The following is a 27,155-nucleotide window of genomic DNA, read 5'->3' on the forward strand; positions in this document are numbered from 1 at the left end:
TATTCTGTTCCCTTTGGGTGTTGATAGTAAAGAGGAGAGATACCCACATCGCTCTTGCACAAGAGTAGATTTATGTTATGTGTGTGTGTGTGTGTGTGTGTGTGTGTGTGTGTGTGTGTGTGTGTGTGTGTGTGTGTGTGTGTGTGTGTGTGTGTGTGTGTGTGTGTGTGTGTGTGTGTGTGTGTGTGTGTGTGTGTGTGTGTGTGTGTGTGTGTGTGTGTGTGTGTGTGTGTGTGTGTGTGTGTGTGTGTGTGTGTGTGTGTGTGTGTGTGTGTGTGTGTGTGTGTGTGTGTGTGTGTGTGTGCCTGTGTGCCTCTCTGTAAGGATTTTTTAATGAGCAGCTTTGAGGTATCGTCTTCTGTTTCAACAAAGACTCAAAACTCAGTTACTTTTTCACTCTCAGAGGAGCCTCGTATCTGTTTCCAGCCAATTAACACTCTGCTGCTGTTATGTATTATTCCAACTCTTTTTTTTTTCTTTCTCTCTGACGGGTTTCTTATGTCGCTGTGAAAACCACGAATTGTAACTTTTCCTGAACTAAGAAAAACCAGCCTTGTATTAATTTCCAATAGGTTTTAATTATTAACTTAACATAAATCCCATCTAAAGGCCAAAAGCAGCAATGAATTGATCATACTAACTAGTATTGTCTGTGTATCTAAAGCCTAGTATAACGTATTCCTTTGTGCCAGAGAAGACAGTACAAAGACACGTTTCTTCATCACAATAAACACAAACACTGTAGTTTATGTTGACTCAGTCGCACATGCAGTGTCCTTCAAAAATACTCACAACAGTACTTAAAGAGTGTTTATAAAATAGTCCCTAATATAACCACCATTTACTCCTTTGTGAGTAACTTCTGCTAAAAACTACAGTACCAGCGTTTTGGGGAAATTACTTGTCACTTAAAAAACAAAAAGAAAGTATTTATTAGTGACCCTTTTTTATTTTTATTTAAATTTTTCAGTACGAACAAATGGTTTTGTGGTTCCACAGGCGGAGTAGGAAAGAGTCCGATAAGAAAAACGCTGAATAACACCAGCCTCATCCTTTAAATGAGAAACAGGATGTAGTGTATCTAGACATTGAACATAAATCTACTTTTGTTATCTACACACATGTGATACACAATTACGTTGTCTAAATTGATAATAAGAAGCACACCATAACTAAACTCTGATGTGAAATATTTTACTTGTATTTTGCACTACAGTCGTTAATAACATGAGAAAATAGTCAGTATTTTGAATTTGCTAAGTATTAGATTCACACAAAAGAAGGCTTTACTGTGTGTATACCATGCTATATTGTGATGTATATTATTATGGGGACTGAAGACAGAAACCAATAATGAATGTGCCCCACTGACAAGTTTGATATTCAGCTAAAGTGACCAGTGTAATTAGTTTTGAGAGGGCTCTATGACTGTATTTGTAATCCCTGGAGAGAAGCTTCATGTCAGGTAGATGTCACTGAGCATGCTCAGAGTTGTTTCAGTGTTAACACTGCTGACAAGAATAAATAACACTGGCCATGCAGGCAGGAACAAGCTGTCAGGCCACAGAGGAAGACGTGTTAGAAGGAAAAACTGTTGTTTCTGGTCTCTTCAAGGAAATCATCTTTTTGATAATAATAAAAAGATAAGATGTATTTTTCACTGTATGATAGACTAACCCAAAAAACAAAATGGATGTTTATATTTGTCTTGCTAACAGTCTAAAAATACAAAGCTTGGGAAGATAATGTGTAGGAAGAGCAGAGTTCCTGCTCACCCAAGTCTCTCCTTGTTGATTATCAGCCTGTTTTCCCCTTTTTACAGGAGTGCTTATTGTGCAGCTTCTGTAGCGTCGCTCACAAACATCCTCACACCCAAACTGTTTGAGGACACGACCAACTGGATCCTCAGGTACAACCCACCGCCACCACAGCGGCCGGTTGTTGAATTATTAAAGATCGCTTTGTTCCTCTATGAGCCGGGGAACGATTTTTTTACCTTGTTTGTTTTTTATTTCCTCTGCCTGCAGTTGTCAGAACTGGGAGGGTGGTCTGAGCGGCGTGCCGGGTTTGGAGGCCCACGGCGGCTACACCTTCTGTGGCACAGCTGCCCTCGTCATCCTGGGCAAAGAGCACATGCTGGATCTCAAAGCGTTGCTGGTGAGAAAGCCCTATCGCCTGACATTTTCACAATCGTAGGGCACACTGCTTGGTTATTCAACAAAAACAAATAAACCATTAAAATGACACAAAACAGAATAACTGTTGCCTAAAGACAGAAAACGATGCTATCAGTCACAACATCCGGTCTTTTTATGCTGCTCAAGGGGCCGAGCAGAAACACACAGCTGTGATAAAATAAAAATAAAATATTATAACCCAGAGCGAGATAAAACGACAGCCTGTTGGAGACACATTTTGGTATGAAATATCAAACTGATTGGTATTTTTTTGCTGATTTCATAAGATACTGTTCTATATCTTCAATCAGTTTCCTTGAATGTGTATTCAGTATAATTTTCTCCCAAAAGCATTTGGAGATGGGGCTCTAAGCGTTACCGTGACATTTTATCATTTTAGTTGTTTATGCTGCCACCAGGCTCTCGGCATATTGGAGGGTAAAGTAATCCATCCGTTTTCTTACAGTGGCTCGTTTTGTCAACATTGGGATACTGCGAAGTAAGAGATCACAGCAGCCCTGGAGCTTTAGTTTGGGTAGAGCTTTAGATTCAAAACGATAACGGAAGAATTTGATGGCGTTGTGAAGTAGCATGCAACCATGGGAATTGCTGACTTCACCACCATTGCCGTCAACGCTCAGGTTTTTACTAGGAGCCTCCTCTCTCCAAAACAAATGATCCAGGTGATTAAAACCCGTAAAAACACGAATAGAGCAGTTTGACACTAAAAAGCTGTTTCTCTGACGCTGTTTGGCGGACAAAGGACGTCCCAGAGGGCCTGCGATTCAAGCTGACGCTAGCGTTTGCTCATCTTCTCTGCTAACTTTATATCCAGAGGTCTGATGACTAAAATCCTTCATCCGGTTAAACTATATACTTAAAAACGACCACAATCTAAAAAAAATATCATAAAAATGTGGTTAAAACCGCAGAGACATTTTAAGTAAAGGGGATATGAAGCCGTTAATATGTGAACAAATGTAAAGGACCGTTATCTTAAGATTAAAGATTTCTCTGAGTTTGAACATAGCTGGAACCATAATTCAAGTACTCAACTTGAGTTAAGTGTCAGTTTAGTGCTTTGGTTTCTTTTAGTCATCATTCAGAAGAAATTACCACTTACAATTGACAATATGGATGTAAAATGCTCCCCCAGCATCACTGTCACTACTGTTCAGCATATATTCAAATGCAGTGTGGTAGTGGAGATACATTTGCATGTGACAGGTCAGAACCAGTTCCCCACATGTAGTGGGATGACAACATGTCCCTCCTTCCTTAAACAACCCTACAGCTCTGTGGTAGTGTCCACTCCACACCCGACCAAAGTCACAGGTTAACAGAGCGCGCACTCTAAAGTATCCTGTGTCACTGAAAACCCCCCACAGTTAATATGGATTTCAGTCTCAGTGGTTTAACCTGTGTGTCCATGGAGCAGGGAGCTGCCAGAGATGGTCTTTGGTGTGTAAGCAAAGGTTGTAAGTTGACACCAGGTTGGGAATATGTACACCAGCGTGACACACCTGCTGTTCACCATCACCTCTGTTTCTAATGCACAACAGTCTCATAATGCTTCAAGTGCGATTGGGGTTGCAGCGGTATACTGTTTTCACAGTAAACAGTGGTATGAAAACGGACGGTTATCTTACTGTGCACAGTGTAGGAAATAGACAAAATTCAAGTTTCAATGATAACAAATCCTTTTAAGGGTCATTTTAACAAAATTGTGTAATAACGTGATATTTATCTTATTGGACTGTGAAAATGTCATACCGTTGCAACCCTAAGTGAAATTAATCTGTAGAACATTAATATTCAACTATTTTGAACACCAAGAAATGCCAAACATTTGCTGCTGTCAGCTTCTAAAATGCAAGCTTTGCTGTCTTTCTCTGTTTTATGTCACATATCATTATTTAAAGACCATAACTTGGGCTTTGGAAAATTATGATGGGTATTTTCACGACCACGTTTCAGCCTTAATCTTCAAAACAAGTGGATATTAAAGTAGAAATTCATACTGATCTCATCTGGATACATGTCTGAGAAAATATAGTGCCACATAGCCAGACCTATTTCCACAGTGCTGTCAGTACAGACTGGCTGCACCTGCTCATTTTGGGATAGGGGAAAAAACGCTCTGGATTGTTTGTATTTCTTTAAACCAATGACAATCATCCTGGGAGGAGATAAGCAGAGAGTGCCCTTGCAAAACAGATAGAGTATATAACTGTCAGTCTTTATCCCAGCACAGTACATTCAGACGCCCAGACTAGATAACATCTGCATTATAAAATAAGAACGCATCCGTCTCTGAAGAATGATTAATGACTAATGATCATAATGATGATGGATTTTCCTCGACAAGGATTGTTTTTGTTGTTGTTGTTTTTGACAGCCATTTTGTTTCCTTAAAATTCTGCGGTACTTGAGTGGACAAAAATGTCTTTTATGAAGTTGCCCTTTGTCGAGTGAAGTAGGACAAGTCACACAGCTTCAACAGTGAGAAAACATTCATGTTGACGGCGCGGTGTATGTGGCCTCCTATCTTCTTTTACCCAGCACTGTTCCGTTTTCAGGGACGACGACCTAGCATTGAACGTTTTTCCCAGGACAAGGCTCCAAAAATAACTGTAAATGACAGTTTGAAGTAGAGAGATGCAACTGTCTCCTTGCCATTAGATAAACTATGTCAGGTGCTTTGTTCGAATGACACATTTCAGAGGACAGTATTACATATTGCCTGTCGAGGAAAAGGAAGAAGCGTAATTCCTACAGTGCCGTCTGGCTAATGAGTGATCGGTCTGTCTGTTCTAATGCATGAAGCCTTTATGGTTAACACATGTTTCCTTGTGACTCCAGGGGGGAAAAAGCTAGGACATTAGGATATTTGCATGCTACGGCTAAATAATCTAGCAAAGTCTCATGTTTTACACTGTGCACAAAATGTGTGAAGGCCAGTAACTTAAAAGCACTGAAATTTGGGTGTGTATCTAGAGAAACTGGTGTTTACAGCAGACCATGAGCATCCTTGACCTTCTGTTCTGTGTTAACCTTCTTTAACGCCTGAAATGAATCCCTGAGCTAACGTTAATCAGATAAACGTTTTCCTCCCTCGTCCTCCTCCTCAGACAGTTTAGACCCCAGCTGCTATTTAAACCCAATTTTCCACAGTTACTCAATCCAAGCTGAGCGAGGCTGGATGTGCAGCAATTAGTGGTTTCCATGGCAACAATAGTGCAAATTCCTTCCCATTTTGAAAATAGTGAGATGCCGTTTTTTTCCCCCTCTGCTCCTGTATGACCTGGGTTTCGATTTGACGTGGAACATCCTCAAAGTTTCCAAGGCACACACGCGTGGCTGTACTGAATGTGTGTTTTGTCTCGTGTGTCGTCCTCAGCAGTGGGTGGTCAGCAGACAGATGCGATTCGAAGGAGGCTTCCAGGGCCGCTGTAATAAACTGGTGGACGGCTGCTACTCTTTCTGGCAGGCTGGACTCCTGCCTCTGCTCCACAGAGCCTTATTCAAAGACGGTACTGTGTATTTGCCCGTAGGGAAGGCATGCTGTTTAACACGTCTTTCTTTAATAAGAGTTGTACATACACACGGAGTGGTCACTATTGCGTTTCCTAACTTGATCAAAACTCTTGCTTATTAAGAAAATGAGTGTGTCACTACAAAACAAATGGTCTAATCACAGCTAGTTACGAAACAAATCATTACTGCTTTCTCCCTTGAGAGGAAACCCGATATCAATTGCATTTGTCACACTAACGTGAAGAGGAAATTGCTTTACCTGGCGTGAGAGATTTACCTAAAGCCACTACAAAATCAATGGCAGAATGGGATTTTATTTCCCCACAATAAACAAAAGAAAAGCTCTGTGCATGTCTTTGTAATAGATAACGTTTTCAGAGCTACACTAGATATAGACAAATCCGGCGAGCTGTCTCCCTCCAGTATGCGCACGATTGAATGGGAGCTGTCACTATATGTGTACCTTTTCTACTTCTACCTGTACTTTTTATGCAGCAATACTTTCGACAATGATGTCTAGGAAGTCGGGGAAGAACCTGTGCAGTTCTCTGCTGCGCCAACAGCAGTGAGAAACTTCAACTTTGGAAAAAAAACGGCATGTGAACCACACAAACCTTCAATCGTAATCGTTGGTTGTTGCCCTATTTTCTAAGTTCTTGAGTTGTTAATAAATGGATACTACTAAAATATATATTGTAATCGAGATATGAAATGAACTAAATTAGGATAGAAGAGCCCTATGTATTCTGCCTCTGCATATCATCTTTTTTTTTTTTTTGTGCAAAAATAGAATCTAAATTTAAAATCCTCCCAATTTACTACTACAACAAAGTCTTCTTTTAGCAAGCACTGCAAAAATGCATCATAAAATAGAAGATGAAGAGGACATTTTCCTCTCATTCGTTCATTAAATCCCTGCTGTTTTATTTTGATCTTTTTTTAATATAATGTTTATAAACAAAAAGTGAAAGTAATACGTTTTTTGTGTGGCTGACCTGTGTTTGTGCAGGAGAGTCGCAGCTGAGTCGGCAGCGGTGGATGTTCGAGCAGCAGGCCTTGCAGGAGTACATTCTCCTGTGCTGTCAGAACCCAACAGGGGGCCTTCTGGATAAGCCTGGCAAGTCAGTACTACACCATCTGCGCACACACACACACACACACACACACCATTGCACATTAAGGCTGGTGGCAGCACATACACACTCTTCACAGTCACATGTGATTCACGTGTGTCTTACTCATGCACATGATTTACACTGTCCTGTATTGTGTCTTCATGTGTTCCCAGATCCAGAGATTTTTACCACACGTGTTACTGCCTGAGTGGCCTCTCCATAGCACAGCACTTTGGAAACATGGACCTCCATCATGAGATGATCCTCGGCAGGGAGGAGAACAGATTGGTGAGGGTCGATTCATTCAGAAATGGATTATTTACGATCAGGAATTGATTTGTTCTCAGTAGAAGCAAATGCTAAACATCCAATTTTTACCTCAAGTATTAATTTAAATAACAACGTATTACCAGTTCCATAAGAAAATAAAAGCACAGGTGTAGTTTTAGTGATTTTTAAACCTCTAAAATATCTTTTTATTGAGTGTTTAAAAGACATGTTGTGTTTTAATTTGGCATTTTAACATTATTTAAACTTATTTCTTTAAAAATGGATAGTGTTAGAATAGTTTTGTTATCGTGGAATTGTTCCTCTGGGTTTCTTTTCCCGTATTTTTCAAGTTTGCATTTAAATCAGTTCCCTATTTCGACTTCTCTGTGTTTTTTTAATGGCAGCAGGTGGTGTTTAAAGTAATCCTTGGACATTTTGGGAAAATATGCTTCTTCTCTGTCTCGCTGAATGGGCACATGCCAGCAACGTTCGCCCCTAGGCCTGTGGTACAAGCTCCCGTGGTTGGCGATCACTGTTTATTACACTCTGCTGCAGGAGCTTTAAGAGAAGCTGAGCAGCTGAGCAGACAGTGGTGCAATCTGTTGTGAATAACGCTTTCAAACGTAAAATATTCTGCATCCAGCACAGAGTTGGATAGCCAACGTGAGGGTTTCTTTACTTTATTCCCAAATGACTGTCTATAGTTTCCCAAAATACATCAGCATCAGTCTGGCACCTCCATAGGGTTATTTTATTAAATACCAAACCACATGATGTGATCTGTTTTGAAGGTTTGATTGTTGATCTGCAGGGTCCTTGACAATGAAAAGAGTCTGAAAGAGTTTAAAAAGTCTTAACTACTCATGTTCCCCCTGATGAACTTACCCTTTTATTTTCCCACCATGTGGTTAATCATTAAACCGTAGCCATTTTTGCAGCGTGAAGATGCATCTTCACATGAATCTAGTCAAGAGAGCATGATGATGCTGTGCCTCATTTTTGCCCCTTTCAATGAATTACATGCGCAAAAATTAGATGGCGTGTGGTTTTACTTTAAGACGTCATGGCACCATAAGTGATTTTATTTTCCTGTTTCCTGTTGTATTACTGGCACTTACAGCTGGTTACAGTACGCCGGCCCCTTCACATGCATATGCATATATCACCTCTTAAGTTATATTTCATAAATGATGCCCTCCACTTAAATATGAGGAACAATTTATCAGCCCTGCAACAAATACGGCCTCTGTGAGCTTTCTTATCTTCTTCTCTTTTGGAAACATCATCAGACGTGTTGTTTCAACTGTGGAAAGTTTTTTTTGGTTGAATTTGAAGCAGTGTTGCAGGAGACGGCATTGCACTGTTCTGTCCCCTACCACAAACTGGGGTTGACAAAATACAGAAAAGCAGGACAAAGGTAGCATTTATATCAGGGCTGTTGTAATGAATGAACAGGATGTTCTTGATTTTCTGTCCACTAACTTTTTGATTTTTGTATGTTTGAGGCATATTTTGTTTCGTAAACATTAAAGCAGTTACAACTTTATACAGTGCAAAAAGCGTTTCAAGAAATTGCTTCTTCTTCAGCAGACAAGTTTCATTCTGAAGAAAGATGTCATGAATAGGAGTAAAAAATTACGGGACAGCAAATTGCTTATTTTCCTCTTGCTCTCTCTGTCGCAGGCTCCAACTCATCCGGTTTACAACATTTGTCCAGAGAAGGTGGCTCAGGCCCTGCAGCACTTTCACCAGCTGCCCGTCCCCGAGGACAACAGACCGCCCGGAGCCCCTGCTGACGTCAAGCTGTCGGGCCCCGCCGCCTCCGGATCAAGCGACCATCAGTCGTAGTTATTCATCAGCGGACAAGTCACTGTGTGTGAACCAGCCAACTTTGGGGGACGGACTCGAACCAGCAAACAGCAGTCCGGTCTGATGTCGACGAGCCCCAGAAAGCTGTCGGACGGTCGACCGTCGGTAGAAATGAGGGCTGGAGTTCAGGAGATTTCCTGAATGAAGGTCAAACAGTTGTGTGTGGGCAGTTTAGCATTCAGCTGGATTTTTTGCTTGCAATGCCTAATGTTTTCATTCTCTGAAATAAAAGTGGAACCAAGTTTCAATATGACCTAACTGAATAAAACTTTATATAGCACTTTTCATAATAATGTTATAAAAGGCTTTACAACTTCAGACAAATCATTACTGAAAAAGTCAGTTAAAAAAAAGGACATGTACCTGCAAAATCAATCTGAACATCAGTGTCTATGGAAAAACCAAGAGCAGACTGAGAGCAGGGCTCTAACTATTTTGCTTTGCTGGGACTTTCAGTCCCAGTTTATGTTTATGTTCCCCAGTCTAAAATATTCCAGTATTTTTTAGACTCAGTGTATTTCAGTTCGATTAGTTTTAGGTCAGCAATTAAAATATAGAATAAAGGATTCAGTATATCCCCACTACAGTCTTTTATTTTATAGTCTGTAATTTCCTAATCATTTTCGGCAATGTCATCTGGTACGAATAACAGACAAAGTTCTGATAAAGTTATTTGAGTAATATTTTAGGGTTGCATTATTCACTTCTTTGATTTATCAGTTTGGTCTATAAAATGTCAGAAATCAGTACAGAAAAAAAGTATGAGAGTTTTCTAAAAACCCAAGATTACGTGTAAGAACGGCTTGTTTGGTCAGATAATCAACTTATAGATTTTTAGACGCTGAAACTCGGGAATCTTTCTGTCAATTTCCCGATTGATCGACTTATCGTTTCAGCTCTAGTTTAGTTTAAAAGCATTGGTTTCCACAGGAGTAACTTTGAGAGAACAGCTCCATTTAAAAAATAAACTTAGTAAATAAAATATGAATCATCCAAATAATTCAAACATTTTAGACTTCCTTTTTTGAGGTCAGTGTGCACAGTTACAGAGGAAACTTTGACTCATCCAGGCTACATTCCTGCCTGAAAGCAGGAAATTAAAGGAAATACTAAATGATCTCTGCAATAAGATAAGACAGATTCACCATGTTTATACTGTAACTAGGTTAGCCACTGGCTGTTGCTCACAGATAAAAACATCAACTGGCCCAGCTTTTCTTTTTCCTCCACAGTTGAAAACCACATTAGTGTTAGGGGAGGATTGTTACATAAGACATAAAAGCACATAATGCCCTCAGGTCTTTATTGTAGACACCTGCCAGCATCACTGGAAACCAGAAAAACCTGAAGTTGTGTTTGTCTGCTGGACCAAAAGTACATCCAGTCCTCAAAGCTCTTCTTCAGCAGTCGTGGAAGTAAGAGGTGTCGGTGAAAAACCTATCATTAAATTCACTATAGACTCTTTACAAACACTACAGGAAGTGTTGACGTCCAAAGACTTTGGTCTGACAGCTTAATAACCACAGGGAACATGTTAAAGGATAAAATAGTTTATTTTATAGTCTCATAGTAAAGGTAGGCCTCAACTTGCAAGACAATTGTTGGCAGTATGTACAACATACTTGTAATTTCCATGGAATGGAATCGGACAAACAAAGACCTATTACACTAATTATATCCTCCTAAATGGAAATAAAATGGAAACAATATACATACACACGTTTCCTAGACACGCAAAATGCTTCCTTTTTTTCCTTGGGGGATTCAGCAACATTGACTTTTTTACCGTGTAAAGCACAACACATCGACAGGGAATTATTTTTGTTTCCTTGTACTGCAAAAGACGGGAGCTACCTTTTGACATTCAATACCTATTTCATACCCTTAAGGAAAACTACATGTGACAAATTGGCATTTTCTCATAACTCGTGAGATTACTACAAAATGCATAACATACTTTAGGACTTGAAAACATCCAATCAATGCTTTTTATAATATATAAAACGAGATGCCTAATGTATTCAGCCACCTAAAGTCATTCACTACTTCAAGCTAAAGGACAAAATACGATACAAGTTTAGGAATATTCTCCTTTAAAACATCAATTTCAATTTCAACGAAGGAGTTATTTTTCTTTTCTTCTTTTTTTTTTTTAATCTTGTGTTAACAAACGTGTCAGGCAGAAACATCTGCAATCCAGTGGGCCTGAGGTGGGTATCACTTAACATTTGCTTCGAAGCGTCTTCACATTCTTTAGTGGAAAAAAGGTAAGCTACAAATGTTTTATTTTAAAAAGGTAAAATTCTCCGGGACGATTTTTTATCTAGGTGCGCGTGTAAATTCTAAACAGGTTTTTATCAAGAAGAACAACAAAAAAAGAACCAAAAATATATATAATATAGCAGTGCTTGGAGTACGCCAGGCGCCCCCCCCAAAAAAAAAACCCGGGAGGAGGGGCTTTATTGAGGGTACAAAAAAAGCATCAAGTCCTTAAGTAGCCAAGCTGCCTCTTTTTGGGATTTTGATTGTAGATGTTGCCAGGGGGGAAATACCAATGATGGAGAACCAAAGAAAAGAGGAAAAAAAGAGAAGGATGGGAAAGGGGAAAAAACCTTAAGCTCTCTACATGGATTGAAGCAGTCATCTTCCACCCTGCTGACTTCCTCCCTTCTGTTCTTGGAGAAAGAGACAATTGTGGCAACGGTGTGAGAAGGTCAGAGGGATCATGAGTCTCCAGTGCGAGCCCACCCACAGATGGAGGAGAGAGGACGGTGAGGGAGGAGGAGGCTGCTGTTGGCATGAGGGGGTCGATGAGCCCCGAGAGCTTTGAAGGCTGCATTTCCTCTTGCCCTCCTTTGTGACCCGCCGCCTCGACCTTAGCCAGCATTTAACCGCTCTGCTCTCTAGCTGGCCTCCATGCGCAGCTTCTTCCTGTTGGGCGGCTCCTCGGCCTCCGACTCCGAGCTGGAGTCAGAGCCTCCGTCAAACGCCGACACGGCACTGCCTTTGGGGTTGGTGTACAGGCTGCTGTCAGACGACGAGTAGCTGGCTTGGAGCTGGGCAGAGCCCTTCACTTTCTCCAGAGCACGGACTGCATGAACATGAAGACGAACAGAACACACAAAAATGAATGTGAGAAAGACAAACGACACAATTTCAAAATGACAGTAAAGAAACATTCAGGTCATATTACATGACAGATGAGACTGAGAATAAAAAGACACAAATTGTCTGTCCTTACACAGCCCAGTTCAATCAAATATGTGCCAGTTGTGATCTGGAAATCCAAAATGGATTTTAGTCGTGTTGCACCATCCATTCTGCTCAGTGGGAAGCAACCTCAGTAGAGATTTCCTCTTCATATCCTCTTTGCCAAAAACAACTCACCCAAATCAACACAGCACCACCAACGCCCAACAGCTAAAATATATGGGTTGCATACGGAGCAAGACATGACTGTAGTGGTATATCCGCAGCAGAGCGCATCCATATGCATGGCTACACAGCCCTCCAACATGTTAAAACTACACAGATCTGTGTAAAAACACTAGCACAATCTGTTTTAAAAAATGATTAAGATACATCCCTCATGGTAACAGAGTGCAATCGAAGGCAGCAGAGCTTCGAAACTTGCAGAACCAACGGCAGTACTGCTACAGCTACTACTCACACAACATGGAGTCTGAGAGAGTCTGTGTAGCTGGTCAAAAAACCCCTGCTGTGCCCTGCCTACAGAAACCGCACGTACGTTCCCCAGGTTAATGTACATCTACTGATGTACTCATTAATAAAATTCAAACACTGCTACTTTAACCAAGACACAGTGGTGCTTGTTTCATTAGCATTCAACAACAACATATCCTGCAGGCCTATGGCTGCCTCTGTAGATAAAAATATTTCCAAAGAGAGGGCACCAGACTTAATCTTTGATGTGGAGACTGGGACTACATGTTCTCAAAACACTCACCCACATGCTCTTTTATCACTACAAACATTATAAATCAAATTACAACCAAATTACACACTGGCTCCATTGGCACGGTGCAACCAGCATCATGCCCTCCCTGCAGGCCCTACGTAGGCGCGCCCCCTTGTGTAGAGCAAACCGAGCATTTCCATTAAGTGTGAAGGTGTCTGAGGTGGAGAAGCTCCAGTTACGTGTCCTGACATTGTCCAGGGTTAATATGTGAAAACGGATACAGTTGCAGGTCAAATTTGATTTAAACAAATTTTAAGACTTGGGTAAAAATGATTGAATCCTCCCAACTGCCCCCAAAGTAGCACAGATGTCCTAAAAGGAAAATGGTGGTATAATCCGTCTGAATGTCACGTCGAGTGTCCCCAACCTGAAGAATAACGTTAGAGGAAAGGCAGTGTTGTTACCTTGCTGCTCCAGCAGTGCGTTCTGTCTCTTCAGATCGTCGATATCCTGCTGGTGCGTGTGATTTTTTCGCCTCATGTATTGGATGTACTCTGTGGCTTTGTCTAGGATTTGAGCTCGAGACGCCTGTTTGGTAGACTGCTGTTAGTGACACATGCAGAAATGAAGCAATGACGCAAGTATACAGAATTCTCATCACAATTTTTACAAAAAAAAACTCTTGCCTATCACAATTCTGCAGACTGAAACATCTACAGAAGAAATCTAGACTAACACTTTATTTCTGCTCAGCTTACTTCCAATTAAACACTTCAGTTTAACATTAGCGAGATAGGTCACATTCGTTGATGACAGCAAACAGCCACATTTTTAAGAAAACAGACATTTGCTCCATTAATCAAATTAATGCTGTTTTTCTATAAAGCATTTCCATGAGCATTCATTGACTTCATTTCAGCAGCACTGAGATTTGTACTCATTAGGGCTGGGTATCTTTTTAAATTTTTTCAATAGTAGTGATTGGTACGTTATCCAAGTTTCTGTATCGACACCAAAAAATCAGTGTTTTATCGCCTAAAACAAATTCCACCTCCTGTTATGTCGTAAAAATTAAGTAGGGCATCAACTTTCACGAACAAAAGAGCAGAGATGTTAATATAAGAGCTGCACATAATTAATCTGCCAGCTATTTTCCAAATGAATCGATCTGGTCTATAAAGTTGACATTCTAGTCGCTTGTTTTGTCCGACAGCCTAATATCACCCGAGAAAACCAGAAAACAAGACCGCAGTGCATTTTGGGCTTTTTGGGCTCAAATGATCAATGGATGGTCAGAATGGTTGTAAATTAGTTAATTTATTAATCAGCTAGTTGTAGGTAGCTTGAGTGTGACTATGGTTGAGCCATCATCTATGAAATAAACTGATCACTAGACGAAATGTGTCAGGATCAAAGACTATAAAATATATCACCATCTCTGCCATGCCTGACTACTCCCAGCTGATCCATAGGTGGATTAATGATGGAGCTGAGGATGAAGCCTGGCTGCTTGATTGTCAATTAATCGGATAATTACTTTCACGATTAATCAATTAATTGTTTAGTCAAAATAATAAAATATCAGAAAAAAGTAAAAAATGTTAATCACGGTTTCCCAAAGCCCAAAATGAAGTGTTCAAATGTCTTATTTTTCCACAACTCAAAGATATTCAGTTTACTGTCATAAAGGAGGAAAGAAAAAAGAAAATATTAACATTTAAGAAGCTGGAATCAAATAATATCAAATAGATTATAATCAATTTTCAAAATTGTTGTCAATTAATACAAAGGGATGCCCACATAGCCATGACACAGACCTGGTTTAAAATGGGCAATATCTTTAGAATAACTGGCAACGAATTGATTAATTGTTGCAGCTACACTATACAGACAAAAACAAGGACTTTGCCAGAATATAACCGTGTAAAATTACTTGGCAGTCTTGTTAACTTGATGCTGCAGACACATTTCAGTCTGTACCAAAAAGCACTGAGGTTTGATACCCAGCCCTAATATCCCATTCATACTCTGCTTCCTCTCTCAGTGAAAAAAATGCATATTGACTCTTAAACAGATCTATAATAGCAGCACGGTCCTGAGGTGGAGAGGTGGGGGTCGAGCACTGAGGCAGCTGTAACTCAACATTTCTTATAAAATGATCAGCAAACCCCCCCCTGCCCTTCACGCTGTGTTGGAGTCACAAACTGGTCTTTTATGGGAAAATAACACTGTGTGCCCAGTTACTGAACCAGCGCGCAAAATGCTCTCAATGTCATGGATGTCAAAACAGGAAGAGAGCAACCAAATTTCCTCATAATAACTTCCTGACGCTGGTCCAAGTATTTAGACTGCATCGCTGCTGCCAATCTGCACTCGTCCACCATCTGCCCTGCTCCCAGTCCCTTCAACTATTACTCTACACTGACACACACACACACACACATACACATTATAAAGCAAGAAAAGACATCAGTGGTTATTACAATGCAGAAAAGCACTCATCCCTTGACATCCTTAGGAGGAAAATTCACACAACATGTTATACTTCACCTCTTAGAATAAGACATTGCAAAAGATCAAAAATCTTACATGAGAGCCTGAACATCGTGTGCCTGGAGGACTTGCAGGCTGAGCTTTACCAACCTTTTCTCCCTGCAGGGCAGGTACAGAATCCCGGAGGCTGTGAAAGCTGTCTTTGATGTGATCCCTACGTTTGCGCTCCAGCGCATTGTGGTGTGCCCGTTTGTCAGCCTGCAATGAGAAGAGTCACAAGGCCTTCAGCCGGGCAGCAGAGCGGTGTGGGTGGGGACAGCGGGTGTCCCTGGTAAACCTACACAACGGCTCTGCTGCCTTTACAGCAACACCCCCACTCTAGTAATAGTCATCATTTGAACAAAACATATATTGCATATTCAAAGGTCTTTATATCTAGTATAGATATCTGGTATGGATATTGTGGTGAGGCTGTAGCATTAAATAATGGGGCTTTCTCAAAATATTTACACAGTGAGATTTTTGATAAATATTGATCAATAATGTGTATGTAATGAAGACATAGGTAAGGACCACTGTCTTCTAGGTTCATAAAAATACATCACTTTTCTGTAATGCAGTCTTTAAAACAGAAAACACAAAGCTTGTCATATTTTGATATCCAAAATCTAAGACGATACTCTCTTCTTTCATACCACAATATTCACATGAGATATATTATAAGATATATTGCCCAGCCCTTCAACAGAAGAGGAAACAGCCATCTTGTTTATTCTGGTTGAGGCCAGTTAACCGCTTTGTTGCAGGAGCAGAACTGGGAAAATTCACCAAGACTACAAACAGATTGATTAACATATATATATATATATATATATATATTTCTAGAGCCTGGTCTATAAATGTTTAATTTTACCATCTTAACAGAACTGACAAAGGGAAGTCCTAATGTTTATAAAACTAACTTGCAAGTAATCTGTGTATCTCCAACAAAACTGCACAATTATAATCTAGTCTGAAATAATGAGAAGATTTCAACAATTTCACATCTGACACAGGCTCAAACACATGTAATGGCACATATGTAGAATAAATATTCTACCATTTTTTCAATCAACTTGAGTGCAATAGTTGTATAAAAAAAATGCCTCTACAAACTAATCCCATGTTCTCTGGCCTTACTGTGTGTGCACCACATTTCACTAAAGCCCATCAGGTATGCCGGATAACCTGCTATAGATTAACAGAACCAAATAAACTGGCAGACATGAGAGAGAAGCAATAATTTGAGATATTATTGATCAATCTTCTGTCGCCTGACTGATTGATTGTCAGAACTCCAGTCCACCACCAAGAGCTGATGGTAAAAAGGCCAATAAACAGTGTAAAAAAACTATTTTAAGTTGAACTTTCATCACTAGAAGGTTCTGCATTGTCTTTTTGTCTTTTGGGCCCTCCTGAGCTTCCATCCCCCTCCTCCAATTGTGACCCTAGCTGACCCCCCTCCCCTCACTGCATTTCCGTCCCTCCTTCTCCACAGGAGGACACGGGAGTGGCCGTTCAAATTCATGACCGGTCCAAAGTCAAGAAACGCATGTCATTCAGTTCGGGTGAGAGGTGGGCAGGATGAGGATTACAGTGACTGAATAAAACAGCCAATTGACTGACAAAGGCCTTACAAAATGTAGATTTTTGAAGGTACTTTGGGAGAATTTTGTAGTTTTTAATTTAAGGTTTCTAAGTAAAAGAATTTGATACATTTGTAGCAGGGTTCCCACACCTTCTTAAGCATCAAATTCAGCAATTCCCTCAAATTCAAAAGGATAAACACGGCATAGTTTGAGAAACGGATCCTGGTTGATTCCGGTTACAGCGCTGAGAATTCTTTTTTTAAAAGATTATTTTTGGCAGTTTTTCAGACTTTTTATTATATAGGACATACAAGAAATGGGGTGAGAGAGAGGGGGAGACATGCAGCAAAGGGCCGCAGGTCGGAGTCAAACCCGCGGCTGCTGCCTCAAGGACCTTCAGCCTTTTTACATGGGGCGACTGCTCTAACCACTGTTCCACCGGCCGCACCGCAACGCTGAGAATTTGAATTACGAGAACTAGTAGACTGATGCGTGAGATGATGACACAATTGCGGGACACACATGTTAAAGCTTCAGTTGCTAAAAAGCAAAAAAAAAACTCTGTCCTGAGACGCGCGTCTCTCTCTGAAGTGACCTGTGATTGGCCAAAGTCTCCCACCACGGGCTAGATTTTCTAAAGCATAAAAACAAAGCCAAGAGGAGGTACAGGAGTCTAGTTTTCTCTTAGAACATTTGAATTACAATATGATGAAAGATAATTATAAGACATTTTGCCCAATATTGCCAAAAATAAACTGCCTACCCCAGGTTTAAGTGAGAAAATGAACATAGGAACATTTTATATTCCTGTGCAAAATATATAAATTCAAATACTTTCAAAGATCCATGTTTACTTTCTATGAATTTCATAGACCCGTGGGAACCATGTTGTATTCTAATTAGACTGTAAAGGCACAAGATGGCTGCCATAATCACATAACCATAAGCAGTTTGCTGTAGTTCGACCTGTTTTTAGGCCAAACCATCACAGCCTCCAATCCCATCCGATCCTGGCCTAATCCACACTGTCACCAGGCTGAGACATTAAGTCCAACACCCAATCAGAGCCGAAACGGCTCCACTGATCATGTCTAGTCACACACCTCCAACAAAGCAAGGCACAATTTAAAGGGATAGTTTGGATTTTTTTGTGTGCGGTTGTATGAGTGGCTGCACTTATCCATAGTCACAGCAGATGGCGGTTAGCACGCCGCCAGCTTGGGGAAGCAGACAGGAGGAACAGGCATGGAGGCTAAACAATGTACCACTGTGGACGGGAACTAAAGCTGAAAGCATGATTAAAAATTCTAAAAAAAAAATAACATCAGTGTTATCTATATTTATAATATGTTTACCACTTTGCCTTGTAGTCATAAAGGCCCTGTTGAAGTTTACACAGGGGGAACTGAAGCTGTTCTGTGATCTCTTCAAAGCCACCAGACTAGAGATGGGACCGATCCACTCGATCCCTTACAGCCCCACTTCATAAAATCTGAACTATCCCTTTTAAATATTAGGGAAGCAACAGCACGGTGGTGTGATCATGACATCACTCCAGGGAGACATGGTAGACCTGGTGTCACCTGACTCATTTTGTCCAAGGAGCACAACAAAAACCAAATAGCCACAACTGAGACAACGTGCAGGTTGAGACAGGCCTTCAGGGTGTCATGTGTTAGCAGGAACGACGCACGACTCAGTTACCGACATCTGTTCTTTTTGTTTTTGTTGCAATTTAATGCTAAAAAAACAAGAAATCCTACAAGATTTATATAACAGACAAAATGCCACGCGTATGAAACTGACAGCCGTAATAAAAATCTCTTTATCAAAATTCACTGCATATCACTCAACGCCTGCACACCTTGTGATTAGTCTGGCTGGCATGGTGACAGCTGCTCCTGTGGCCTGTTGCACTAGAGCCACAAACCATCCAGGAGAGACAAATCCACAAGGACCTGTGTGCCTCCTCCTTCTCATATCACACACAAAGCCACAGAGAGGCGAGTCTCCACTCCCTCCATTAACCCTGGCACAAATAATCACATGACTGGTATTGATGGCATGTGCAATTACAAGTCTGGCAGCCATTGTGATATATTTCAGAGAATACAAGTTTTAAAAAGCCTCAACTACGCGCCGCATGTGGCTGATTTCCTGTGTCTAACTAGTGTTTAAGACACTAATACAGAATGCACTTCAGACTTTGCTTCTATTGTAAAGATATCATGTCATGAACTTTATTCTCAACACCGTGTCCACGCTACATGCTAATTATTGTGTGTTTCACTACTTTTCATATGCTTTCGTTTCTGCATTTTCAGATGACAAGTTGTTTGTCGATGTGTATGATATGAAGGTTGTTCCAAACTCCTATTTTTGCCAGAAACGTCCAAGTTGTGTGGAGCATATTTGGTGACACATAATATTCACAAACACTTGCATGTGAGCATCAGCTGAAAACTAAGAATTGTTTTAACCCTTTAAAAACGCTTCTTTTATCAGGCAAGCTCCTTACTATCATTAATCTTTGAAAGGTAATTAAGATCCAAGAATGTATTTAAGCACTACTCTCTGGAGCTGCTCCATGTACAATTACTTAGCAATTACGGACATTGAGAGCCCTGGGTGATTTAATGGGAACACTTTGTAATAGGCCACTTCTAAATATCACTACGTCAAAGCTTTTTTTGAGTGACATCACTCAGTAATTAAAGGAAGATATGTTAAAGGTTGTTTTTTTACAGAATTCAGCTATTCTTGCCACAGTGTTTTATAATGGGTGTGGGCCACCTCTGTATACATTTATGAAACAAAACATTCATTATCAGGGAAGAGTTTCGGTTTCACACAGCAAAGGCCACGTTTATACATGTTTAATAGGTGTTGTTATCTTTGACTTAGTGGGTCACAAGACAAGATACATCATGATCTGGGTGTCTTACCTCTGCTAAAAAACAAATTGGGTGATTTTTGATCATTGTAGCGTATGTCATTTTAGACCACAATATAAATAAACAAAATAAATTGTTGTTGTAAATTATTTTAAACTCAGAATAAAGCAAGTGGCCTGGCTGCAGATGCTTCAATTAACTAACAAACACGTGACCACATTGCTGCCTTGTTAAGGTACTGTTTTATGTATTTTGTCATATCTTTTGTAACCGTCGTGTTGTTTCTGTTATGTGTTGATGCTGTTAGGCGTTAGACCCTGTCTTAGAAAGGTCTCACTTGCAAACTTACTTGGGACTTCCTAGTTAAATCCATATTGTGATCATTATTTTGGGGAAAAAAACATTTAAATGCTGTTGGATGGACACAGTAACCAGACAGGGAATGTAACTTTATGGCTTATCCAGCACGTTAAATACTTGATAATTCAAACTACTTCATCACATTGATCACATAATTGCTAAATATTGCCATAAAGAAATGATTCTTATTGTTTTGCCACACTCCTATACACCCTGAGAAGTTAGAGATAGATACAGCAGCACAATCACTGATCGTACTTTCAAAAACTGTACAACTTCACTGAGGAATTAAGTTATTTCACATATATATAACAGACGGGTGTAGCAAAATTTGCTCGCTTGAGAATTTTATGAGCATCTCATTTGGAGATGAAGAAAAAACTGAGCTAAATGCCATGAATCACAATGTCTTGTGAAGGATTATTATTATCAAACTACCTTCAGCTTATTGAACTCAGACATGTTCTAGTCTCTTCTTGGCTACATGGTGTAAGCTGTCTAAGTTGTTAAGGACAACAAAACCACACCACAAAAAACAGGTGTCCAATTACCTAAGTGCAACCATTATCAGTTCATCATAAAACTGATACCCTTTGCTGGCTGCCTAAGAGGACACACCAACTGAGCTGCTCCCTCAGTGCTATTCATACCTGACCATGACACATTACATAACTGCTCCAGGTGCCGAGTGGTAGAGCTGGTAGCTGCCGCTTCCCCGGCTACTGATGGCCGCCTCACATTCTCTGCGTGAAAGTCTACACTTCTGTCAGGCCGGTGGATGTACGTGGAAAAGCAGTCACCAAAAAAGCAGAAGCTCCAGCGGGCGAATGACACCACTGTTGCAAAAATAAAATAGAAAGTATAAAATGAACAGCATGGCCTTCCCTACTGTGGAGCTATATTCAAATAGAGCTGCAACAACAACTGGTTTCATTTTCAATTTGATTATATTCCGGTTTAATCGTTTAGTCTATAAAATGTCTGCAAACAGTGAAAATGTTTCAGAACCCAATGTGGTGTTTTTAATGTCTTTTTTTAAGACAACAATAAAAAAAAAAGATACTTAATGTAAAACGCTATAAAACTTCACATTTAAGAACCTAAACCTGTGAATTGTTTACAGTTGGTGTAAAAAATGACTTGGTCGATTACCTCAATTGTTGCAGATAGGTTTTATGTCAATAAACTAATGTTGGGCGGTATAGCGGATGAACAGGTATAACAGTTTTAATTGTGACTCTCTTTAACAGGGAAACACCGTGTATGCAACAATGTAACATAAACAGTTTGTAACATTATCATGGGTGGACGCTAATACCTTTAAGCACTGGACCCACCAGGCCCCTAAATTTGGTAGCCAATGTACAGTTTTGGAGGCCCCAATGTAAAAACAATTCAGAAAATGCAATTTAACACAACTGTCTCTCTCTTTTCTTTAACAGTACACTATATTTTTTGTCAACACTGAAATAAGTATATTTAAAGGTGATTAAAGCGGAAGGTATAAGAGATGTTAGCTAGGCTAAAGCTAACTCCTTATCTGCTATAAATCTGCATTTTCCTCGACCAACATACAGTCTATGCTAAACAAAGTGGAATGCTCACCACTCATAACTAGATTATGGACTGTAAAATTACGATTTTAGCTTAAAAAAATGCAGATATGCAGAGATGGGAGCGACTGTCTGACTCATTGGAGCACAAACTGCCATCAGGAGGTACATATTTCATGCTTATAGCTTTGATAATCCAATTAAATAATACTAAGTGAACAGAAATCAGGTTTGAGTTTGTCGTGTGGCTCCTGTTGAGGCATGGTAACCATGATCAGGAGAGAAAGGTCTGTTGCAGAGCACCATCTTTAAAAAACAAAAAGAAAATGCTCTTTTTTATTATCGTACTTTCAGTAAGGTATATCTTCTAAAATGGATCCCTGATGTTTTCCCTTCTGTGTTTAAACGCTGGTTATCTGACCGGAGATAAGACGTCGTGTTGTGCAGCCTGTGCATCAACCGAGTCGTGCAGGGTGTTTTTTTCTCTCGCCGGTGTGCGATGCAGCTATACGTCATTCATTTAGGCTGCCAGCCCTTTAGTGGCCTGTAGAGAGAAGAAGATGGCTCTAATCACTGGCTGCAACACAGGAAAAACATCCCGCAGCACCGCTTCCTGACACGAAGGCTTGTCCGAGAGATGCAGGCGCGGCTACGGCTCCTCCAACACATGCAACAAGCCCCACTACACCTTTCTCCCCCTTGCATCATTATGAATGCAGCACAAACGGGTCTCTCTTTTACTGAGATGACCTAGATGTGTAATTTGCAACAAAAAAATCCTGATCACGAGCGGAACCCTCCCGCGGTGAAGCGAGGTGAACCGCAGGGGGAAAACGACTCTCGGAGAGACTATAACCGGCAGCCACCGAGCACTGAAAGCTTAGTATTAACCGGAAAAAACAACAAACATGCAACAATAAAGCCTTTGTAGCTGGATAAAGCTTTGGTCTAAATATAGATGTCGTGTCACCGTCTCCCTATGGCCGCGTACACACAGGATGGGGGATACCCTGCAATGCACTACTGACGATGATGCACTTACATAAATGCACTATATTTCAATGCTGCAGAAAATGAGGGTAAATTGCCTTGCACGGAAATGAATTTAGAACCTAAATGTAGTTGGTTCAGGAGTGTTTTCATTTTCTCTATCAACCTACACAGTATTACCTTATCAATTCATTAAATGCCAACACAAAAAAACAGAATATGGTGGATAAATCAACTTTGCAAAACAGCAGTGACACATTTCTCGACATTTGGACACAATCCCCTCCCTCAGCATTACGCACCACACAGTGATATCTCGGTGAGTCTTCCTGCAAAGAAACAGAACAAAAAGTACAATTGTAGCCATAATTGTTCAGCAAAACTTAACTCCCTCGCTGAAGTAAATAGAAACTCAAGAAAATAGCAGATTTTACAAAGGCTCTGAGCCAAAAAAAGGCTAATGTTGCGTGTCAATCGAACAAGAATCCCGACAAAAAACACACTTATCAAGACAGAGAAGCTAAGCTAACGCTAGCTAGTTCAGCTAAATCATCAAAATAACATGGATAAAAACGCTTTAAAGTGGTCATACTCACGTCACTATCGACTTCGATGTCATCGTTATCACTCATTCTTCGATAAAATAGTCTAGTTTAAAGGGACGGGTGGCTAAAAACACAACATGAATCAGCTTAGCACCGAGCGGCGCTCCAACAGACGGACTGCTAAGAGCTTCTGTTTGGACAGAATCCACTCCACACACACACACACACGCCGCTGCGCAACACGCATGCGCAACACCCACAGGGGGCGTGTGGGAAATGTAGTCGCTCCGGCAGTTTTTCAGTGTATCGTGAAAAAACAGACTTTATTTAAGTTTTTTTTAATGTGGACTAATTAAAAAAGAGATAACGTTAAGCGACGGGTGGTGAAGATATCAATAAACTATATGAATATTATAAAAATAGAGAGCGATGGAGTCGTTTTGCGACGTCACGGCATCCTTTCCTGTCAGAGGCATTATGGGAGTTGTAGTTGGAGTCGTATTTGTAATTCAGAGGAGCTAAATAAGGCCATGGCTGAGACACGTGGATTTTTAAAAATGCACTCGAGAAACACACACAAACTAACACACACACACACACACACACACACGTCCAAATACAACATGCTCTAATCAGGAGATTACTACCGCTATTTATTTAATTTGATTTAATTTAATTTATATTTTTCTCTTTTGTCCACTCAGAAAATATATAAGTGTACTGATACAACTATTTTATTGAGGTGAAATAATTAGCAAATAAAGTGATAAATCCAGCGACAGAAAATGACCGTACAAATATTTTCAGAATTTTTAAATAACTTAAGTAATTTTTTAAGCAAAATGGCAAAAAACTGAAAATATTTAGATGTTCTCCTTTATTATTTATACTTATTTTTCATTTGACCTTTTACGTATATATTGTTTCTATTCTGCTTTGTAGAACTTTGAGATTGGTGAATGTAACGTGCAATACAGATAAAATGTGTTATTATTATTATATTTGGGTTTTAGACTGTTGGATTAACAAAACAAGCACTAAGGACTTTATTGTTATTATTATTATTTACCAATGTTTCATTGAAAAATAATCAAGATAATTATCACATGGCTGTAGCCCTAAATATAACATATGTAGTCATTATGATGCAGATGTTTTCCACAACAGATACATTTAAAATTATTTTATATACAGTGCATGTAATGGTTGTAATACATGCGTTTGTAATACAAGGGCTGGTCTCAGGACAAATTGCGAGTAATCTGCTTGGGTGCTTTCTTTTTCACAAAATTGTGCTGTAGATAAGGAGCTTACACTGTGGATTATTTTGCGCTGCAACAGTGGATCAGTAAATGTATAAAAAAAAAAAAAAAAACAAGCCTCATCCTTTCCCCCAGCAGGTCAAGAGGCCACAGCAGCTGCCGGCGACACCCTGTCCTCCATGAGGCTTTAGACCTGCACTGACCTTGATCCTACCATCTCCACTTCCTTTCTGTTTAACCGCTCCATCTAGACCTCCTGTCAGTTTCACACCCCATCTACCATTTTATAGCATTATAAATGGTAGATGCGGTATGTCCTGCAGCAGCAGAGCCAAATGGGGTCACCCAGAAACACGGTCCTTAACAAGTAGCCTGTGTAAAGGATGGCAACACAAGGCCAGGCTTTAATAATGCATCTGCTGCAGTGAAGCCTCTCCGTCTCCATGGATGACAGCGAGTAGCATATAGCTATATTTGTCCTTTACAGTCACATTTAGATTACCTCTGGGGACGGGTAATGTAACCGAAAAATATGATAATGAGGCAGGGCTCTCAGAAACCAAGATTTTCTTTTCTCATCTTCCTTCTTGACACACCCTTAATGCTATTCCCTGAAGGCCTGAGCTGAGTTATGAAGTGTTTTAACACCAATGCAGTCCATAACAGTCAGGCTGCAGGGAGCTCAGACATTGATTAGCTGCGGCTGGGACTGGAGGAGGAAAAAGTAGTAAAAATTCAGGTATGTTAAGCACTGGTCTGTAATTACAGAGGCTGATCAGTCCAGACAGAGCCTCCCTCCCCTCCCCCTATGTCCTTACAGGGCTGGCCTGTTAAACCATTAAAATGCCCTCCTTTTGTCCCCTTCAGCATATTGCAGGCTACACTGGAAGGGCCCCTATATGCATTCACCATTAGAGTTTTTTTTTTGTGTTCTTGCCATTGTTGTCAGTGCATGACTTGTGAAAGGGAGAGGGGGGGGGGGTGCACTGTAGGATATAACATCAGATTAAAAGGCTAGAGTAGTGTCAGCCTTGGGTGAGTAAAATGTAGTTTTAGATGCAGTTCTGTCAGATAATTGTGCCGTGTTTGAAAACACATGCAGTCTTCTATAGGCAGAATAATTTACTGGACTCTAACTTGTAAGTGATTAAAATATCTAATGTCAAGCTGATGCGTTTAAGTGCAGTCACACTCATCATAGTGCCTTTTATGACTGTAGGATGTGACAAGGTGCAATATCTCTATATTAACAGTAATACAGTATGTTCTCAGTAAAGAAGTAATTGTGTTTTTAAAGAACTATCTCATCTCATCTCATCTCATCTTCATCCGCGTATCCGGGGTCGGTTTTTAAAGTTTTAGGTTTTTAAAGTTTTTAAAGAACTAACCCTACATTATTTTAAATACTTGCTTGTGTGTACGTTACTTCTTGAAATGCAGCAATGGTTAAATTCACTGCTGAACATTTACAATGGCGTGATGCAGTGCAGTGTTTATGCTATGTGAGATTTGCATGTGCATGTAAAGGATTGGATCTCTGGGAGTTTGGTGTTTTTACATTTCCTTTTTTTTTTACCCACAGTTTTGTTTATTGAAATTTCTCTGGATATATTGCCAATTTCGGGACATGTAAATATACACATGCAAATAGTTTACGTATGGAGGGACAGAGTGATAGTAATAGTTATTATAAATACTAAGTAAAAATGTATAATAATAATAATATCAATAATAATAATGATAATGCAAAATAAGAAATAAATAAAGGGATAATATAAAACAATAAAAATGAAATTAAATAGATCTAGCAATTGTCATATTAAAACAAATATATTAATTAGAAATAATAAAGTAAATAAAGGAAAATAAAACTGAAAAAGAGAAAAGAAAAAGAGAAAATCAATGTGTTTTTAGATTTTAAAGGACATGCTTCAAGACAGCTTAGGGTTTATTGTTTCACTTCGGTAGAGACTTATTGACTTATTTAACTTTTTATGACTTCTTCACCAGCAGCTCAAACAGAATGTAGACGGTGCAGTTTTTCCACTGATCCCTCTGACAGATTTATTGCATGTGGCGGTGACTATTTAGTAGATGTCAATCACTGGTCCACCTCCTCACAACATCCCCTTCACACTTGGTGTCAGTCTCGTGGCATGGTACACTGCACATGACCATTCTTCGATCTATATGAGCTCAAGTATCCCTTCATCGACGCCCCCCATCCTGGAATTGTTCATTTATTTTTGGTAAAGTTTGGATTTACGCATCTAACACTTGGAGGGGCAGAAGTTGGTTTTCTAACTCTTTTAGTGGCAGGACATAATGTTCCAGTGCTGCAGCTGTGACGTGCCCTCCTTGTGTATCTGCTCTGTTTGTGTTGTCTCCTCCCCGTGCAGGTGGGGCTGGCAGTGCTGGCTCACCTGGGCTGATGAGCTGCTGGCAAACCTACAGAGCTGTGGAAGCAGAGCGGGGGTTTCTGGCACAACGGCTCCTCCTACAGGTGCACAAAGAGGGTAAAGAAGTCTAAAGAGGTCAACTCC

At 40.1% G+C, this 27,155-nt stretch overlaps 2 protein-coding genes across 10 annotated transcripts in view; one reads left to right on the top strand and one right to left on the bottom strand.

The window, feature by feature from the left end:
* Window positions 1-9,199, top strand: part of fntb (farnesyltransferase, CAAX box, subunit beta) — a 21,504-nt gene extending 12,305 nt beyond the window's left edge. Inside the window, exons 7-12 of the mRNA XM_083933913.1 lie at window positions 1,823-1,909; window positions 2,028-2,157; window positions 5,578-5,710; window positions 6,724-6,835; window positions 7,003-7,117; window positions 8,783-9,199. Of these exons, the coding sequence (XP_083790039.1) occupies window positions 1,823-1,909; window positions 2,028-2,157; window positions 5,578-5,710; window positions 6,724-6,835; window positions 7,003-7,117; window positions 8,783-8,947 (742 nt within the window). The 3' untranslated portion in view covers window positions 8,948-9,199. The remainder of the gene's footprint in view (window positions 1-1,822; window positions 1,910-2,027; window positions 2,158-5,577; window positions 5,711-6,723; window positions 6,836-7,002; window positions 7,118-8,782) is intronic.
* Window positions 9,200-10,513: 1,314 nt separating this feature from the next.
* max (myc associated factor X) lies at window positions 10,514-23,537 on the bottom strand. 9 transcript variants are annotated; one of them, XM_083933861.1, is made up of 5 exons: window positions 23,402-23,535; window positions 23,108-23,134; window positions 15,531-15,638; window positions 13,352-13,475; window positions 10,514-12,059 (listed from the first exon to the last, which is right to left on the bottom strand). In XM_083933861.1, the coding sequence occupies exons 1-5, from the start codon at window positions 23,435-23,437 to the stop codon at window positions 11,872-11,874; spliced, it is 483 nt and encodes a 160-aa protein (XP_083789987.1). In that variant the 5' UTR covers window positions 23,438-23,535; the 3' UTR covers window positions 10,514-11,871. The 9 variants fall into 9 exon arrangements, with proteins under 9 accessions (XP_083789987.1, XP_083789982.1, XP_083789981.1 ...); XM_083933856.1 differs by having other exon boundaries at window positions 15,477-15,638; XM_083933855.1 differs by having other exon boundaries at window positions 13,352-13,487; window positions 15,477-15,638.
* Window positions 23,538-27,155: the final 3,618 nt, after the last annotated feature.

This window comes from Echiichthys vipera (assembly GCF_963691815.1).
Source record: "Echiichthys vipera genome assembly, chromosome: 19".
Taxonomy (NCBI): domain Eukaryota; kingdom Metazoa; phylum Chordata; class Actinopteri; order Perciformes; family Trachinidae; genus Echiichthys; species Echiichthys vipera.

What these genes read in the sequence shown, in the direction of transcription:
- max (XM_083933854.1), bottom strand. Translation starts at nt 23,437, where the DNA reads ATGAGTGATAACGATGACATCGAAGTCGATAGTGAC. An exon ending in ACATCGAAGTCGATAGTGAC is followed by an intron (nt 23,135 to 23,401) that starts GTGAGTATGACC and finishes GTTTCTTTGCAG; the next exon opens with GAAGACTCACCGAGATATCA. An exon ending in CACGATGTTCAGGCTCTCAT is followed by an intron (nt 13,491 to 15,476) that starts GTAAGATTTTTG and finishes TGTCACTAACAG; the next exon opens with CAGTCTACCAAACAGGCGTC.